Source organism: Pseudochaenichthys georgianus, chromosome 5 (assembly GCF_902827115.2).
Source record: "Pseudochaenichthys georgianus chromosome 5, fPseGeo1.2, whole genome shotgun sequence".
NCBI lineage: Eukaryota > Metazoa > Chordata > Actinopteri > Perciformes > Channichthyidae > Pseudochaenichthys > Pseudochaenichthys georgianus.
The window spans coordinates 23,632,961-23,652,145 of NC_047507.1; the positions used below are offsets into that span (position 1 = coordinate 23,632,961).

At 40.2% G+C, this 19,185-nt stretch overlaps 2 protein-coding genes and 1 long non-coding RNA gene across 11 annotated transcripts in view; 1 reads left to right on the forward strand and 2 right to left on the reverse strand.

Moving 5' to 3' along the window:
* LOC117446104 (uncharacterized) overlaps positions 1-453 on the reverse strand; it is a 7,452-nt gene extending 6,999 nt beyond the window's left edge. Inside the window, exon 1 of the long non-coding RNA XR_004552112.1 lies at positions 320-453. This is a non-coding gene — a long non-coding RNA (uncharacterized lncRNA). The remainder of the gene's footprint in view (positions 1-319) is intronic.
* Positions 454-3,823: 3,370 nt separating this feature from the next.
* Positions 3,824-9,547, forward strand: LOC117446773 (uncharacterized). 8 transcript variants are annotated; one of them, XM_034083180.1, is made up of 7 exons: positions 3,824-4,093; positions 5,560-5,638; positions 5,880-5,953; positions 6,065-6,150; positions 6,781-6,909; positions 7,575-7,942; positions 8,066-9,547. In XM_034083180.1, exons 5-7 carry the CDS (start codon positions 6,798-6,800, stop codon positions 8,219-8,221), a joined length of 636 nt encoding a protein of 211 aa, XP_033939071.1. In that variant the 5' UTR covers positions 3,824-4,093; positions 5,560-5,638; positions 5,880-5,953; positions 6,065-6,150; positions 6,781-6,797; the 3' UTR covers positions 8,222-9,547. The 8 variants fall into 8 exon arrangements, with proteins under 8 accessions (XP_033939071.1, XP_033939074.1, XP_033939069.1 ...); XM_034083183.1 differs by having other exon boundaries at positions 6,069-6,150; XM_034083178.1 differs by having other exon boundaries at positions 5,560-5,953.
* A 1,785-nt stretch (positions 9,548-11,332) lies between these two features.
* Positions 11,333-18,545, reverse strand: nab2 (NGFI-A binding protein 2 (EGR1 binding protein 2)). 2 transcript variants are annotated; one of them, XM_034083176.2, is made up of 8 exons: positions 18,306-18,545; positions 18,012-18,095; positions 16,773-17,669; positions 16,396-16,529; positions 15,602-15,653; positions 15,310-15,424; positions 14,974-15,159; positions 11,333-12,916 (listed from the first exon to the last, which is right to left on the reverse strand). In XM_034083176.2, exons 3-8 carry the CDS (start codon positions 17,658-17,660, stop codon positions 12,819-12,821), a joined length of 1,473 nt encoding a protein of 490 aa, XP_033939067.1. In that variant the 5' UTR covers positions 17,661-17,669; positions 18,012-18,095; positions 18,306-18,545; the 3' UTR covers positions 11,333-12,818. The 2 variants fall into 2 exon arrangements, with proteins under 2 accessions (XP_033939067.1, XP_033939066.1); XM_034083175.2 differs by having other exon boundaries at positions 18,298-18,545.
* Between the last annotated feature and the right edge of the window lie 640 nt (positions 18,546-19,185).

Consider the following 19,185-nt stretch of genomic DNA (forward strand, 5'->3'; position numbering starts at 1 on the left):
TGTATTTATAGCAGGCCATTGTTGAGCACCTAGAAACCTCTGTAATCGGATCTTGCCTCTTTCACTAAAGGAGTCCGGTGATAAATTAGTTGGCAGACGTCATTGCTCATGGGATCTCTGTGATAACTGTACATCACTGTCTTAATATCGTTACTCTGCAGGATTACATTCTAAAGTAAGGTGAGGCAGGTTGATTATCATTCAGTTAGAGGGTGAAAAACGATTTGTCCTTGGGTGAAGGTAGGGTAGCCACACTTTTAAGAAGCATTTTTGTTGAAATTCTAAACACAGTACAACAACAAACAAGTCAGCAAATCACCTTCCAGCCTTCCACTCATTCTGATTGTTCAATAGCCATCTTCGCTGTTTCTGTTCCTTAATGATATCTTATTGCTCAGAATGAGACATGAGGTAGTTGGATATGGTTCGCGATGACAACGTTCCCCCTAAAGCTCTCTTGATGACTTGTCCTTGTATTTTGGGGGAGTGGTTTTGGAGATAGGGCTAAAGGGAGGGCGGGATATTTTTCATTTGGATACTGTCAAAATGTAACACTTGTGTTGGTTTCTCCAAATGTGCCTACCTCAGTGGCCATACGATGCATCCAAGTTGAGACACTTTTCAAATTTTAAGAGAGATTTGAACTTTACAGTGTTAAAGGTGGGGTAGGTAATTCACTTCAGAAACACTTTTTGTTATATTCCATGGAATGCTCTTAACATCCCGATAGCAATGAATACATGAAATGCTTTGACAATAAATACATTAAAACATTTCATCTATGGAAGCCGTGGTGCTGTAAAAAGCACAACCAATCATCTGAGCCGGCCCGGCTAAAGTAACTGGATGGCCTACCTGCCTGTCAGCCTTCCATCTGTGCACAAACTTATCTTGTGCCCTCATTGGTCATGTGCGCGTTCGTGTGTGTTGGAGGAGGGACTCCGTAAGGAAGTCTGAAGGAAGAGGCAGATTTTTTCCGGTTGTGTACTTTCAAATTCTAGCGCACTCAAGCTGGTTTCTCCATTCTTACCTACCCTACCTTTAATCTTTGCCTAAAATAAAATAAATATTCAGTTTTCCTTTAATGAAACAGTTAATATACAAAGATGCTCCTTGAAAAGTGTGCGCTTCTGTGTGTGTGTATATGTGCATGTGTGTGCGTGTGCGTGTGTATGTGCGTGTGTGAGTGCGTGTTTGTCTCACTATTTTGGAAACATCGCTCTGCTCAGCCGGAGAATATGAGAATGTTACAATTATAAAACAAGATTGACAGGATGGATAGTGTTACACTGGCAGATGACAGTTCCTGGCTGCATGCCTGGAATACATTCACGGCAAATCCCCCAGACACACACACACACACACACACACACACACACACACACACACACACACACACACACACACACACACACACACACACACACACACACACACACACACACACACACACACACACACACACACACACACACACACACACACACACACACCACACACACACACACACACACACACACACACACACACACACACACACACACACACACACACACACACACACACACACACACACACACACACACACCACACCCTGCTGTCCGTGGGGCCCCCTCTTCTAACACCGTCCCTTCGCACTTGATCCCTGTGTTGGGGCTCTCTGAAGTGTGTGTGTGTGTGTGTGTGTGTGTGTGTGTGTGTGTGTGTGTGTGTCCAAGGACAGAAGGGTTCAAGGTCAGAGCAAACACATGGGGCAAACCAGCAACTAGTGCTGGCTGTTGGCTACGGTTCAACACAGATATATAACTGCAGATATAAACAATCCTCACTCTGACTGCTAAAAATGTATGTAGTCGAAACCTATTTAATTATAATGAGTTTTATATAAATCTGATGATATTAACATGTAATGAACAGTTATGGACACTAGCATCTCATGAAGAGCAGTGGAAGTGTAAAAGCATCACACATGTCCTTGGAAACATGAAGAGCTGTTAATAACAGATTTCAACATGTAGACATTCACAAAGATGAAGTTTGGCGGTAATGGTTCATGTGATTTTCTTTGACATTGTTTAACTTTTGCTCTTACTATCGTTTTGTATTACCATTTTATATTCTTTATGATATGTTATTAACACAATCTTTATGAATGTTTTCCAGCCTTAATTTGAGGCCCATATAAGCACCACACAAGAATGAAAAAAGCAAAAAAAGCTGCCTTCCTGAGAGTTTGGTGAGAAAATCGCTATCAGTCCCATGTGGCTAAATATGATGCTACAGACTATTTCTAATCATCGATCTGCCAATAAGGATGGCTCATGTGTATGATGTATGTAGAAAAGTCCAGCAGCTTATACACTTTTATCTTAAGCTTCAAAGTTTGTCACCAATACCTAGACATTTTTTCTTCCTGTTCCAGCGAGTATGGTTACTTACCCTGGAAATTAAAGTACATTGACCTTCCTTCCAAGACTAGGAATTTAAAGAAGGCTGCAGGAACAATGTGCCAAGATTCAGGACCTACTCCCTTAAGAGCTCACATGTCCCTGCTGCCTTGGGTTTTATATACTTAATGCAATCTTTATATTTCATTTATTATTCATTGATCGTCTAATGGCTGTGTGGTTACTGCTTGCTGTCATCAAATTGTAACTTAGAGATGATAGGTATCTTTGAGCCCTGAGTATAAAAGCTTAATTTATTTGTATTTGAGTCATTACAAAAATGAAACCATATGTACACTGGATTGTTAAGTGTTTCCAAACTGTTAAAATCCACGCTTTGACTTGACGTGACACTGTACCAGGTCAACATGTAGATATGTCTAACAACACAAAAAGACATGAATACTGCATATTAGCAGCTGTTTTCAGCTAAAAATAAGGCAAATTACACAAGTGGATCCTCTTTAGGAGAAGCACTTGACAAAGACACGACTCAGAGAGGTGAAGGCTGCCCATCCCTCTCTTACATAAGCAGTCTGAAGCAAAGGGGCTGGCACCCCTCTTGGATCACAAGGGGCTGGCTGTGATCTCAGCTGTCAGGGGTTGACATTGAGGGGAAAAACTGCTGCTCCTCCTAAGTGGACGGATGGGTGGCATTGAAGGTAGTCTGCCACCGACAGGACTCTGCTGACTTAATGTTAGTCTATTTTTAAATCCATATCAGCTACAGTCATCACATGACAGAACCACAAGAATGCCACACAGGCTGTACAGTGAAGCAGGACTAACCATGACTAAACACTTTTATGTAGAGCTCTCATCACAGGGGTTCGATGGCTTTGATTGAATTATTTGCAGCATTAAAGAAGAAGTAATTCAATATGATACACAGGGTTACACAACATAATGCAGATGATGCTTTGTCCATAATGCCACAAATTAAAAACACGACTGAACATAACAAAAACAGGTGCAGTAGAAACAAAAGCAAACCTTTTTTTGGGCTGATAATATGGATGGAAATCTTTAACATAAAAAAAAGGACATCAGGGTAACATTGTCCATCTACTTTGACGTTGGAAGAAAAAGTATCATGATGCGAACATTCACCTATTCCAGTCTCAATATTCGTGGACATTAAGCAATTCTGAGTAAACTTGATTTTTACTTGTGTAATTTCATTACTTTTTTGGAACAGCGCTTTTTAAAAAAAATTACCCAACCATAGAAAATAAAGTTTCAACCAACCCTTAGAATATTTTTCAGAATACATTTTTAGTAATGTCCAAAAACATGAAACACTTTTAAAAAAGCTTGGGACTTTTGTTGCATATCCACTTAAATGTGTGTCTTTTATTTTGAAGGCAGTCACGCAGGAAGTATGATTTTGGTAGGTAATTGTTGTTTGACGCAGGTGAACCGGTGAACTCCATAGGGTGAGCTCGTGTCGGGGAGAGACGACATCATAGTAAAATGCGAATTTTGTCCAGTCCTGTCAGAGGGACTGTAGTTAATCCGCTTCATCATCCGCATCATCCGCATCATCATCATCATCATCATCATCATCATCATCATCATCATCATCATCAGTGGACTGCTGTGGTTGCGTCGGCACTTCCTGTTGGGAATGATCGATACTTTAAAGTGTAAGTAGCCTACATTTAACTAAAAGAAAAAATATGATTCACACGGGAAATTATTCTCACATGATTCAAGTCTCACAGCAGGAAAATAAGCTAAATGGAAAACGAATTTCGGTTTGAGTTCCTCATTTTTCTAGTGAAACTGAGTCAACCAGCTAAAGTGTGATTCTTCATGTCAACATCACAGAGACAATCACACAATGTTGCGATTGATGTATGGTAGACATTATAAAAGTTACTGTTCTAACGTTAATATTCTGTTTATTGTTGTATGTCTTAAATACAACAACAAACAAAATAGGTTAACAAAGTGTTGGGGTAAAAAAAGGAAGGATACAGACAGCATAACATAATTTTCATAAATGCTGCGGATGCATTGCTCAGTCAGTGTCATGCACCCTTCTCCTCATGTTTGAAACATTGTGTCAAACACAGTTGACTTTCTGGTCAAACTGTTGCATTGTGGAAGACTTGTGCTAAAATAAGTGGTGGATAGTAATAAAGTACATAATGTACTTTTTACTCCACTACATTTATTTGACAGCTTTTGGTACTAGTTACTTTTTAAGTTTCGAATATTAGCTCATTCAGAATATAAATCAATTATTAAATAAACGTATATTATATATGGCTTTAGTCTTCCACCCCATATTGGGGACAGGGAGACTAAATTGCACCTCCTCTGCCAGGTGCGTGCGCTGGAATGTTATGTAGGGCGCACGGCTTCCATTAGGCACACTGAACAGCTGTTTGTGTGCTTTGGGGATGGTGTGGCCGGTAAAGCTCTGTCCAAGAAACGCCTGAGAGGATGGCTCTGCGAGTGCATTTCACATGCCTATGGACAGGCAGGGAGAGCCTTCCCCACTGGGGTCCATGCACACTCGACACGTGGTATGGCAGTATCAACAGCCTTGTTCAACGGCGTGAGTGTGGAGGACATATGCACGGCGGCGTCTTGGTCTACGCCAGGTCCCTTCATAAGGTTTTATCTCTTGGACATGTCTGGCTCCTTCTCACATCGTCTGTGCTTGCTGGGGCAACACAGGACTGGTGGGGGGGGGGCTGTGGGTCAGTAGGTATCTGACCCCCCCCCCCCCCCCCCCCCCCCTGAGCGCGCATTCAGGTAGGCTCGCCCCGATTGGCCGGCTAGCATGGTTGAGAGTAGTACCCATATAGTCCAGTAGAGGGCTCCACCTGTGCTTAAATGACTAGGGTTACAATACGTAACCCCCTGTTTGCATATAACAATGAAGCCTTTGAATATTTGAAAAGTTCACGAGTGCAGTAACTTGGATAGCAAGCAGGAAACACCTTTTCCATTCTGCGTTAAATACATTTGACCCTGTTGAAAACATATTTTAAAATCTTGATAGAACAGACTCTCATTTACGACAGTTTGAGTGAAGGCCGTAAAGATATTTTGAGTCCAGATTTGCATACTTACACTGTCTATTTCCTTGAAATACCAGGAAACCTGAAGGAGAAGGAGAAGGCTAATAACAACTTTATGAAAGGACAAGAAGCCCTGAATTCTAGGATCAGTGACAGGTGAGCTTAAAAGAGGTAGGGTTATCAGTACTGATATACTGAGTCAGTGCATACATCTTAATAAATTAAACAGCAGCAACAAATAGAGCCTGACTCTTTCCTCTTGCTTATATATAATCTGCAGAGTCTGAGTGAAGGCGAGGTTCCCTTTTATATTTAAATGCTTACACTTCCCTATTTTCAAGAGCTACTTCCTTATGTTTAACATTTTCCAACCCACTGTTTTGTTACATGAGTAAAGCATACTTTCCATTGGTCTGCTCGGGGAGAAACAGAATTGTCATTCACTCACTGTGGTTGGCAAGACTTCATCTGGTAAATAGATTTCACTGTCAGAAAGTTGTTGTTTTTGTGGTGCTCTACACATTTCTAGATTTCAGTCTAGATTTGCATACTGAGACAGTGTCTCTTGCCTTGACAAATAAGGAAGCCTGTTGCAGGAGGAGGCTGAAAAACAACTGTCATGAAATGACAAGGAGTCCTGGATTCAGTGACGGATTAGTTCATAAGGGGTAAGTTCAGTTTCAGTACTATGCAAGACAGTGCAGTGTATTTTAAGTATGAGTTTAAATCACTGCACAGAGGCAGAAAAGGCAAGGCGTTATGGTTACAAAAGGTCTTATGAAAGATTTGTGTTTGTTGATGGTACTAATCATTCAGGATCAACATTTCTACGGAGAAGATTTTAAAGCACATACAGCTTTTTCTATTACAATAGGACAATCCTGACATGTTTATGTACATATGCAATTTGTCACTAAAGATTTGTAGTGTTTTTGTGCAATGCCCTCGGTAATTTTACAAGTTGGATATAGTAATATTTCACGTATAATGGTAGACTGATTTCTAGCTAATTTAAGAAAAACAACAGCTACTTAACATGCATAATGAAGGTGCTTTTATACAAGGCACAAGGGGTCACTAAATATTTGATGCTTACAAGCCAAAATAAGATAATAATAATATTTTTTCGTCCTGACATTAACATTCAAAGCTCTACTATATCTGCCAAGATAGAGTATTGCCAAGGAGCTAGCATGACTGATGACTCTTAATATTTTTCCTAATAAGTAACACATCTGTATTTGCTAAGTATATATATACAAGATTACATTTTATTTCCATTTTTGTAACATCTGCAGATCCATGAGCTGGTGAGATGGAGGAAGCTTACAGTGAACTGTACCAGCAGTTTCTCCACCTGAGGTCGCTTTGCCTGAGACAGGCAGCTCTGCTACATCAACTCACAACAGCATTGCAGAAACAGCAAGGTCCTTTTAAAGCCTAATTTATTTCAAATGCTCATAATCATATCTTAGCTGTCATTCATGGTGCGGTTGTGGAAGAGGACATAATCAAAACATATTTTAGCAACCTAAAGGAAAAAAGAACAACAAAAAAAGAAGTGAATAACCATAATCAGTTTATACCAACTAGGTTTACACATACAGTACGAGGAATTTGATTTGGTATAAGTGGAGACACAGAAAGTAGAATACGTAACCAAATAAAAAATTAAATAAAATGTTTTACAATTATGAAAGCTAAGACTATTGCAACAAATGAAAATAAAGACAATATTTACACAAAATATAGTTATGTAGAATTCTGAGTGCAGTAAAATGTAACAAAATAAGATTTTACTGCATTTAATTTGATTGTGTTACACACAGTAGCGCAAATAAACTAGCAACCCCCAAGTTCTGCAAGGTAATATTAGGATTTTTGTCAGAGGAATCTTTGTTGAGAGGATAGATGGAGGCAACCACTCTTGCTGCTGCCCGAGTCCACAGCAGTACATTGCTTTATTTTAGGAGCAGTAACTTCTGTTGTTTTTTCCATATATATGTATATATACACACTGGCTATAAATAAACACTTTAAACAAACCAACTTTAAAACTATCCTTTTAACATCTAAACCTCTTTGTCTGCAGGTGCCACTGTTCCTAATGGAGAGTTGAGTGATTTGATGTCCATCCCTGTCCAGTGTACCCAAGAAATCCCTGTATATTTGCACGAAAAGCGTCAAACTTCCAAATCATGCAACCCTGGAGCACATTGTGGCGTTGTTGGCCTCTCTAAAAACGTGGGGACCTTTTACGATGTCCTAGCTGAAGATATATCTAAGCTCAATGTGGATGTGCCTCATCAGACGGGAAAGGCAGATGGGAAGTCTGAGCAAATGGATGCACCCCTGTCAAGCTTTGACATCCCGAGATTGCAAGGAGCCTGTCCTCATGTCTCAAATGATGCGGGGCACACAGATAATCGTATTGGAGACAGGACAATGCACACAGTGGGGGTAGGTCTCTTCAGTGGACAATAATCCCACCTGTATTGGCCCAGGGTCCTCAAACCTGGCATTGGATTTTTAGCATGTTCTTCCTCAAAAATGTCCATTTCGTGTCCTCTGTGTTTGTGTCAGATGCCCGCGACAGGAGGCCCCTCCTTGTTTGGAGACATGCTGATGTCAGACGTGGTGCTGCAGTCTCATGTTTGTGAGTTCTGCCAGGCGGTTTTCCCCGGGGACACAGCCACCAGAGGAGAGTTCCTACGCCATCTGTACACCCACGTCACCTAGACTCAACTGATCTGTCTTCTCTTCCTGACATGAGTGTGTCTTTTTCATTCAGCAACAAGAGTGACGCCAGTGCCAACGTGCCTGCTTTCTTTCAAATAGCCAACAAAAGTCTCTAGTGGTTCCAAAAGAAAATGTGACTACTTCTACTTTGATTTCCAAGATTCACGTTTTCCTGATGAGTGTATGTTTCAAGTCTTCTTCAATATGTTGATTTTGTAAATTGTGGGCCCATATAGTAAAACAGATGATAAAGAAAGGTATGCTTTAGGAGGTGGCTACCAACAGGTTGCTTGACCGTTGCTACTAGGGCATGTCCGGTGTGGGTGTTGTCCTGGCTTTTCTCTTAGAACTTTATATCTTTCACATTTTGGTTTCAGTTTATGAAAGTTAATTGTAACATTTTGGTCGACTAAACATGTCTTGGTTGGTATATAGCTCAATCCTCTCTTGTCACTTCTTGTTTGAAAACAAACAAAATGAAAATGATCAAAAAAACAGGTGCCAATATCAAGGCTTCAGATTGAGTCCACTTTTTACATTACCCTACAATGCAGTGTTTAATGATAAGCTAGGTAGCCAGAAATACAATGCAAACTCGTGAAACTTCCATTCCTACTTTGGTGAATTACAATGTTTGGATAATAGAAACATTGCTCTACATAATGAGATTAATAGATATTACATGTGTTTGAAGACCATATAGATCCTGATGGCTTACACGGCCTTTAAAGGGAAATAAATCTCTGAAATAAATGGTGGTTTGTAATGTTCAGGCAAATTGGCGTTCTTTCCTCTTTTCAATCTGAAACCCTAATATTACTGTAGCTCTTGGACATAAACAAAATGGAGCACCAAAGTCATTTTGGCTTGTATTGTGTCTAATTAAAAATATGTTTAACAAAGGTAGTTTTGGAAAGAGAGACACTATTTGGGGTTTATGATCTTAAGTAACTGTTTGAAAAGGAGATTATATCTGTTTTGAAGACAGAAAATCTTTCCACATTTTGGAGCATCTACTGCCACGTTTCTTACATCATCATCGTCGTCTCAAATTGCTGGTGTTGCTAACCTGTTATGAAATGGTTGGGACTGGGTTCAGTACTCACTGACCAGTGATTATTGTACACTTATGTAACTGTACATTAGTTTACCTTGGGTTAAGATGACATTTTCTACATTTTTATTATAATAACTAAATGTTGTAAGAGAATAGCCATTTCCAAATTGATGTAAAAATCATGTCAGTATGTACTTTGGTTGATCTTTACATTTGCAGTTCCACTTTATCTATGCAAGCTTGAAGAAAACAATAATAAATAATTAAATCCGAAAAAATGTATTATTCAAAACCTTTTGTTACAACATTTTCAAATTTGCTTTGCAGGCACTCTTAGCTTTTTCAAATATCCTTATTAATATTGCCCATATTTGCGTGCAATGGGGGAATTTGAATGCTCACCTGGAAGATCCTAAAATATTCAAGATGTGTAAGCAGATGATAAACCTACTAATTTCATTAATATCCTTCCCGACGCTTTTCAAGTGTTTGCTGTGAGGCATTACGCTGATAATCTGTCTGCTGCTCTGCTGTGTTACTGAAGAAAGAGCATGGGCCAAGAATAGACTCAAAGATTAAACTGCCTGATTATTGTTGCTGACAGCTGATTGATGATGACGGCTGCATTCATCTGTTGCGTGTTTACTGTCGCTCACATAATCAGAGAAAAGGATCATTTGTCTGGTGTAATCAAATATAAAAAGCAATTTATTTTGCATGAACTTCACCTTTAACATCTGAACAGGGTGTATGTGACATTGGTCTATTGATGGAGGACTTGTAATTAAATAAGACTCTACAGTAGCCTACTGAAACACTGTACAGAACTGTAGGTCTATATAGCCATGCTCAGCGGTGCTTCAAACTAGCATGTTAGCATGTGGATATTTAGAAATAATTATAGAAGTTATTATGTTTACCATTGAAGTTTAGCGTTTTAGTATTCTTACAGTTGCTGGTTATGATAGGCATGTTGTATGTTTTGCAGGTTTATGGTCACTAACCAAACAATTTGGTAAACAGAAATGTTGACCTGGTTTTATATATTTCTTCAGTCAAAGGATCAGTTTTTTCCCCAATGATCCTCTGTAGATTCTGAATGCTGACCTATTGTGATTGTGTTTACAAAAAGAGTCCATATCATAAGTGAAAAAGTACAGAAAGCTTCTTGTATATGAGTTGTGATGCGTTTTTCGACATAAAGGCCACGAAAGTTGAATGTTCAGCTCATAACAGGTTACAGGGGCCCTATTAAGCTTTAGGGGGTTTCCCTTTCCTGTTGTGTGTTGTATACGTTTGTGTGCTTAAATCCCAAAGTTCACGTCCCTCGGACATACTCCCCTCCTGCATTAAATGCCTCCATTGGACGCTTTTGTTTACGTCCGGGACATAGTTACACCACTACGTAACACTCACCCTTCTATTGGCTAGTGCTCCAACACATTGAACGTGGCTAAGGGGCGGGATATCTCTAAGTGGTTGACCAATGACAACTAACCAATCAGAGTAGTCTGGTTTCAGACAGAGGGTGAAAAGAGGTGCTCCAGCACAGGCAGTATGAGAAAATTAAAGACCTTTTTGAACATTAAAGCTTCCAAACATGTAGAGTAGAGGCACTAAATAGGAACCAGAAAATGAGCAAAATAGGGCCCCTTTAAAATATTGTTTTCTTAGTTGTATAGAGTTTTTATTTGTAATGGTCAGATAACAACTATACAACTAGTAGTTGTCCAATTTCTCATCATGGCAATAAATGAATTGTTGGGAAGTTTTAGTCTAGACCAAAGTACTAAATTATTTGAGGTAGTATGATGTTTGTTTGTCTTTATCTTCTCTGTCTGATAATAGAGAGAGTTGCTGTGTGTTTGTGTGAATGAGCGCTGATTACATTGGTGGTACAGGTGAGTCATGCCAGCATCCAAGCTCAGTGCAGAGTCAGTGCAACAAACAATACGACCGCAGAGGTGTCGCTGGCTGTGTGACGCAGCTCCCGCAGCCCTTTTCTTACACACATCAGAAAAGCCAAGAAGAAATTATTTATTGTGGAAACCAAGCAATAAAATAACATTTATTGAGATGTAACAAAATAAATAATCTGTTTTGCAACATAATAAACTGAGGAGGTTATCATTGCTCAAATGACAGGCAGGTGTAACTGATGCACAGAAAGCTACCTCAGTGACATACTCTGTGATTAAGCATACAAAAAGTCATTATTAGCATTACATTAAGTCTGAAAACACTTTAATCAGGGCCAAATAGGCTGGCATAACTTGAAGCAGTTCCTGTATCGAGAGTCAAGCAAATGTCTTTCTGTAAACCTCTGCTTGGGTTTTTATTTTTCTAAAGCTTAGAAAGTAAACCATTAGTTAACTTAATATCTAAGACTACAGAAATCATCAGAAAAACATGCAGGCATATTGTCTGTTTCCGCCACGCCTAAATAAAACTGCATTAAACATTTACACTAATCACCTCTCTTTTATTTTTAAATGCTGTGGTTTTGTTTTTTTATCCTTTAAATCTTGCAATGTAGTTTTGAATGCAGTGTCCTCACAGGCTGTAAAATGGCACCTATTGGGAACACCATTCAAGTAAGAGGAGGGGGAAAAGCAGCATCCTCCCTGCTCTGGAGCAAGACCCTGTAACCTGATGTGTAGAGAGGTTAACTCACATGTTAACTATCAGCTGAAAATAAAATAAAGAAACATTGGTGTTCTTACGAAATTTCGACCAGCTTTTGAAAGGTTTTCTGGGGGGCATTCTCACAGAATTTAAGAAAATGAAAAATATGGAAAATCATCTCTTACAAAACACCATATCAGCTGCTTGTGCAAAATACCATTAGATAAAGATGTGAAGGAGAGGATGATGAAGACCTGCGGCTTTGTATCTAATAAACCACAACCCATTTGTTTAGATCATATGGGCGATTGGATGATGCAGCGAAAAATAAAAGGCCTCTGAACCTAACGGCGATTTCAGTGAACACACAGCTGAGTATTACCATCTTTGAATCCTAAACAATGCACATACGTCAAAAACTAAAATATCAAAACATTTCCTGAGGGTGAGGAGCTGCTTATGCTCTTTTTAGCCTGTTACTTGCTATAAAAGTGAATACAAGTTTACCTATGACACCAGATTCCCTTAACATAACCAGTATGTTACTGGATGAAGGTAAGAGATTCTATTTCCAAAGTTACAGTGCCCTCTACTGTGTAGAGCCCATTTAATTTAAAACCTGCCGCACTGTCAACACATGGCACTTCTTACAATAAAAACTGACTTGAAAACTAGATTTATTTTCTTAATTATGTTTTTTCTCCATATAAAAACATTGAATTTTCCCACTTCATATTTAGTGATTATAAAGTCAAAATGGAATATTTTTCAGTGTTTAGAAGTCACTCCACATTTATGGTATCATTCCTTAATTCAGATTACTGTAGTCTTCTTCCCATCATATGTCAGTGTCAGTAGCAACCTGTAAAATGGACAGAGTTCAGTGGCAGGCCGGAGGAAAAAAGCTGAGTTTTTTCATTTCCCCCGGTGACTAGACTCGTCTTTGGTGATGCAAGGGCTGCTGCTCCTGCACGTTGTTATCGAGCTCCGCCTCTCCACTTTACCGTCATGATCTGTGGAGTAAGGTAAAGTTTAAGATATCACCTGATATGAAAGCGAAGCCACTTGAATGACAAATACCGATTTTGAGTGATATATGAACAGTTTGACAATGCCCGGACAGCCAGTTATTATAAAACGAAGGTTATACTGTACACAAGCTCAGTCATATTACTCAAGATGCAACAAGTGTTTCAAGACCTCTGAATAATAGTTTGGGGAATTCACTGAGAAACTCTCCCACATACACTGAACTCATCATGGTGTATGACAAATCCAAGCTGGTGAATAACAAAAGGTCTACAGTAATACAAGTTAGATTTTTGTTGAGCTGGTGATACTGTAAGGAGGTGATGCGGTCAACAAATAAAGTACAATTGCATCCAACCAAAGTTGATGTTCATTGTTGTTTTTGTATTTTCTGATGTGCATTAATTAGCTTGCAAGAGAAGTAGTACATTTAAATACCACTTAACTTGTTTCCCAAGTCAATGAAAATTAATTAATTAATTTGCTAATTAAGAAGACCTCTATGTCCATGTGGCCTAACAGCAAGCAGTAAGAAAATAACTGATGAAGAACAGATGCAATAAAAAAAAACGATAGCACGTAATCAGAAATATGAAGGAAGATCAGTTATGAGAGAGACATGCGAAGGAAACTTGGATCAGAGAGACAGAAAAAAGAAGAACCAAGACGAGGGAGATCGACATCAGAGATGAAACATATGTCATTTTTTGTTATTTCCGCAGTCCTTTTGGTAGTGGGAGAAGCTGTATAAAAAAGACTGTGCCATTTCTCTGCCCACAGGTTTTATTTTTGTACACTGTCGCTTGGTGAGTCAATGCAACGCCCCTCCAATTACCTCCCACTCCTTCGCCCCCACGCCCCATCCATCCCGCCCTTCAGCCCACGCTCCTAACACACTCTGACGTCAGCTGCTGCTGAGAGGGGGGGTCCGATTCTGCCGCCCACAGAGTACTTCCTCCCTACCCTCCCTGCCCGCCCCCTCATGTCTTTGCTGGCTTCCTTCTCCTCGCTTCATCTCTTCGACACAGCCCAGAATGGCTGACTTGCCCAGATCACTTGCTTTTCTTGTAAGAATCTGTGATGCGTCAGAAAATTGCTACAGTAACAGGGTATGGAAGAAGTGCTAAAACAGTGTAACACCACCCATCCTCTCTCGCTCTCTACCCTCCTTCTCTCACTCCTTTCCTCTCCATATATCACTCAACACCTCCCTCTGTTTCCCCTTCTAACTTCTATCCTCTCTAATTTACAGACTGCTGAAGTTCAGCTGCGCATGGTGGGAGGCGTCACCTCAGAGAGATTGTGACTCACTACAGATCAAGCTGTAGAGCTATAAAATATTCATTGTTAGCAAAGGTTAGGAAGACTCTGTCTGTCATTTTCTATTCAACACCATGTGTCAACTGGCTCGCTTTTAATTCCCCCACTTTCCAACTTTAGCTAATAGTTTCATATTTCATATTGCTTTTGCACAGACAGTTAGAACATTGATGCCACTCTCATGTCTGTTAAATATGAGCCAGCAGCCGGTTAGTGTAATACCAGCTGCTGGCTGAACCTATATTTATTTGCAGTTCCAATATGAAAGCAGTGTTGATCTTATCATCTAAATCTCTACCAGAAAGCAAAGAAGTGTATTCCCCATAATATCAAATTATTTATTTTTTTAACATAGTTGGACAAGCATTGCAAAAAGACCTTGTTCATTATTAAGCGTATATTATTGTTAATGAAACTGAACCGATAAGTCGACTAATGGGATTTTTGATAACTATTTTGTCAATCGATAAAATATTTTTTTAAGCAAGAGCCTCGAAATATGAAGATTTCCTGCTTTTTTCTGTATTTACATCATATTGAACTGAATATCTTGGGCAAAAAATGACATTTAAAGACACCATCTTGGACTGGAATTTCTTTTGACTATTTCCTCACATTTTATAGACAAAACAATATATTGAAAAAAATTGAAAACAATTGCTGTATTACTCAAGCTTAAACGTTGCAGCATTAATAATTAAGTAATTATTGGAAAAGTCACCTGTACAGCGAGTTCGTTCTGACGCTAGGTTGATCTTGCCGGCCCGATCATGTGAGACCATCCGAGCCAATCGCAGCCCTTCGTCCATTAGCGTTTGCTGTATGAGATGGCGACTCCAGTTGGCAGGGTTGGACGTGTCGGTGTGGGGACGGGGGGATGGAGATTGGTTGCACTGTGAGCCGATGTCTAACAGGACACACAGATTTGGGTGTAAATGCTGTCTACAAATGGCAAATTCTTATAGAAATAAATATGAAGAATGTCTGGAGTTAAAGATCAGCTGATTAAATGATGACCCGTTTACATATCTTAATGATTTAGATAAGAAGTGTTTACCATGTGATACACTGTCGAGGCTTTCTGCAGATAAGCTGTCATCATCTGCCCTCTGGGTCAAGCCCTCGGAGCTCTCCACTCCGAGAAGTGAGGACACACTCTCAGGCACAATTACCTAAAACACATCACTGACAATTTAGTGCTCATATCCCACTTCAAATGACTGACTTGTAACCTGAACTTTGGCTACGTTCAGCCACAGGGTCGTTTGTTAGAAACACACATTAATCTATTGGAAGTCACTATGTCACTGAGTATTGTTAATGGCAGCCGTGCTTCTATGAAAACTCACCTCATGTCTCGCTCTCTTCTGGCACAGTAGGCTGTTCTCATCTGCATTTGTCCTGCAGGAGAAACACAATGAAATGAAATTAAGAGTTTGTTTGTGACCTCAGCTACAAGAAATGTCATTAACACATTATTTTCACAGATCTTTAACCTTCTTCGGCAGGTGAATGATGAAGACGATTTAGGTTTTTATTTTTGTAAATCACGACAATGTGTTTGTCAAGTTGCGGCAAGACACAATAAGTCACACAGAATAGACATTATATTTTACACCTTTTTTAACTGGACTTGGGGGGATGATATCAAATATATCATTGTATATTGGTCAAAATATTAGAATTTTAAAATATAGTTGTTTCAATGATATCTGGAATTATGACACTGATAAACAAGGACATTTGAAACTCTCATTAAAGCTTATATTTTATAGCAATATAGTATGCAAGGTAAAACACACAGTGGGGATTTCTGTTTTCCTGTGTGGCCCCAATTTTGCTCATCATTCTTACACCACAGAGTTTGGACTTTAATTCCCCATGTGTTCTGATTAAGAAAATAAATGCACCGGTAGGACTATGACTCATAAGTCATAAGTGAGTTTTTCTGCTATGATTTCCTTTATTTCCCATATGACTGATTACAACAAAATGCTACTCAACCATGAATTTATTTTCAGAGTTTCCATGTTGCTGGGTCTGGATTGAAATTAAATCTATATTCCAGATTTTTTTTCTCGAGGTGTGTTGGTTACTGGCTGCTGGTGAACAGATTACTGTTCTCTCCAGGCAGCGTCCCTACCTTGCATGCTTTAGTGTGGAGGTGTAGGCACATTTTCTCGCCACCTGCCGAGCCAAAGAAAAGAGCTCCACCCGTCTCAGCAAAAGGGCATTGTCGCGCATACAGAACTGGGCAGCAGCTTCGTTGATGATCAACTGAGGAGGAAAAGCACTGAGTGAAGGAGGGAAAGGGCTTTAAAGATGTAATGCAGACAATACATACATTGATTACTTTGTGTATACAAATGTATAAATAGCTGCACTCTGGATTGTGAACTTTTATTTTAAAAATGGAATCATTGTCTGGGTGATATTTTATGCAAAATGTTCACTTATATGTTCCAAACTCTTCTATCTCCCTATGTTTAACAATGTCATCTTTGTCTCTGGTGCTTTTACCTCATGATGTGTGAGCTGCTTCCCTTCTCTCCGCTTTGAGTCAAAGCGTCCATAAATGAGACTGTACTTCCTGATCTCTTCTTCTTTGTTAACATCTTGGGAACCCATTTTGAAGATGTGTCCCACAGTCTTTGCCATCTTCTTGTTCATCCTTAGAAGAGTCTTCACCTCTGCAGCATCTGACCTGGGCAGGGTCCTGAGGAGCCTGTCAACGCTCTCCACCACCGCCCTCGCCGTCTCCCCGTCCAGCTGTCCTCCGGGCCAGGCGGACAGTGCAGAGGGGCTTGGAGAAGAAGAGGGACCAGGAGGACATGTTGACATCAGTGGTGGGCTGGGAGACTCATCCTCGAGTCCAGATGAGAGATTGCAGTTCCCATCGGGCTCTAGGGTGAGCCAGTGTGGGTCCATGGGTGACAGTTTTTCCCTGTAGTGTGAGTCTGGTGGCTGTGGGGATGCCTGGGAGCAAGGGCTTCTGGGACTCCCACTGTGCATCGGAGTAAGACATGCCCGATCTTCCCTTTCACAGGGGGACCCAGGCTGCCCGTTGCTCAGAGACTTCCTGGGACCGCCTGCCGATCCACCATAGCCTGTGCTGTCCACTTTGAACAGTGGGATGCCCCCCAGAGGACCGTTGGAGACGGGCTGGCTGAAAAGGGCAGGGTTGGACGCCCAGTCTCTGAGGGCCTTCTGGAGCCTACGCACATGCAGTGGCTTGGTGGCCATGCCAACTAGAGCCATGATCTCCAGAAACTCCTCCTCTGCTGCCTCACAGAGCTGCTGCACGTCATCACCACCCTGCTGAATGAAGGTTTCATAATAGGCCAGCAGGTTGGCCCTCTGGAGGACCCGATACAGCTGCAACTCCCCAAGTGTGCGAGGCAGAGACATGGCACACAGCTGTGGAAAGTTTAGGCAGAGGAAGACATGAACCTGCAGGTTTAGACATTTTGTTGTATTTTGTCATCTGAACTGCACCTCTTCTATCATGATAAAGCATTTGTAGTAGATGACCATTACATGTATGTGTAATGTGTATTTGTAAAGCGCTTTGAGAGTCATTGATAAAGCGCTATATTAAATATAAGGATTATTATTATAAAAAATACATGAATATGAAAAGTTGATGCATGCTTTGGAATAGTTTCTTACATATGCAAACCATGTTCAACTTTCTTTTTTTTTATTCTTTTTTCTTTTAGCCCTTATATGATTAATGGTGTACAGAAAATGCTCTCTTACCTTATTCAGGTCAGACCGATGTGCAGAGAGTTTTTTCAGAATGGTGTCTCTCCAATGTCGGTAGGCTACTCCCGGAGTGAGTGACTACAAAATAAATAAAAACTAATGTCAATGAGACACGGCTGATTAGATAAAACGCAGGTTACATTTAGAATAGCGTACACAAAAAAGTATTAACACTTGGATTATTGGCTGCACATGAGATAAAACCATCGAGTATTCCTCAGCCAGATGTTCGTAGAAAACACCCTAAAACACATCGCAGTTGTTATCCTAAGTTTCTTACCCTGTTACCTATCGCCGAAAGCTTCCCCAGCTCAGATTGGCGTAGTAAATCCCCTTTGCGTATCGTAGCTCGTCTGAAATCACTGGCAGAAATCCTCCTCCGGCGCAGCGTATTGGTTGCTGGCTGCCCTGTCTGTGTGGGCTGGAGAATGACGGGGGCGGACTGCAGCACGCCATCTGACCGAAAAAGAGCCTTCCTCTCCCGGTAGAGAGGCGGCTTTCAAATTGGAGATGTGGGTGGTGGTGGGGGCTTGAAGTTAACCCTCTGCGTCTTCAAGATGTGTCTTTTATGCAGAAGCTGTGGGGGGTTCCCAGAGTTTCCATGTGAAAGACTCAAAAACAAGTAGTAGAGCACTACCATCGCTATATACTTAAATGAAGAATAATGAGGAGTTGGGAGTTTTTTAATCAACAGTGGTCTGGTTTGTGGAGGTGGGTCGTATAGGCTTATCCTGAAAGTACAGGTTACGCCATACAGTCTTGCTCTTGCCCATCCCTCAACTTCTATCATGCTTGTATTATGTTTTGTGTGTGAACATGTTCACATAATACACCAAGTGGTAAATCTAACTTTTTATATAAGTTTATGCCTATGAACATTTCACTGGAACTAATATTCTTTTGATTGCCCCACTGCACTGCTAATACCTGAACCACACTTGTAGAACTCAGTGCACTTTGCATGATTTGCCATGATCTGCTTTTAGATTTACAACCCAAATGCTCATTATTCATTTGATTTTTAAATACCATCATTCGTACCAAATACATCTACTGTATTTATTGTGAGACGGTTTTAGTGTTACCGGGTTTCTTGTAAAAATAATGTTCTTATGGGACTGCATTTATAGATGGATGGATTAATGTCAGAAAGGTTACCGTAGGCTGT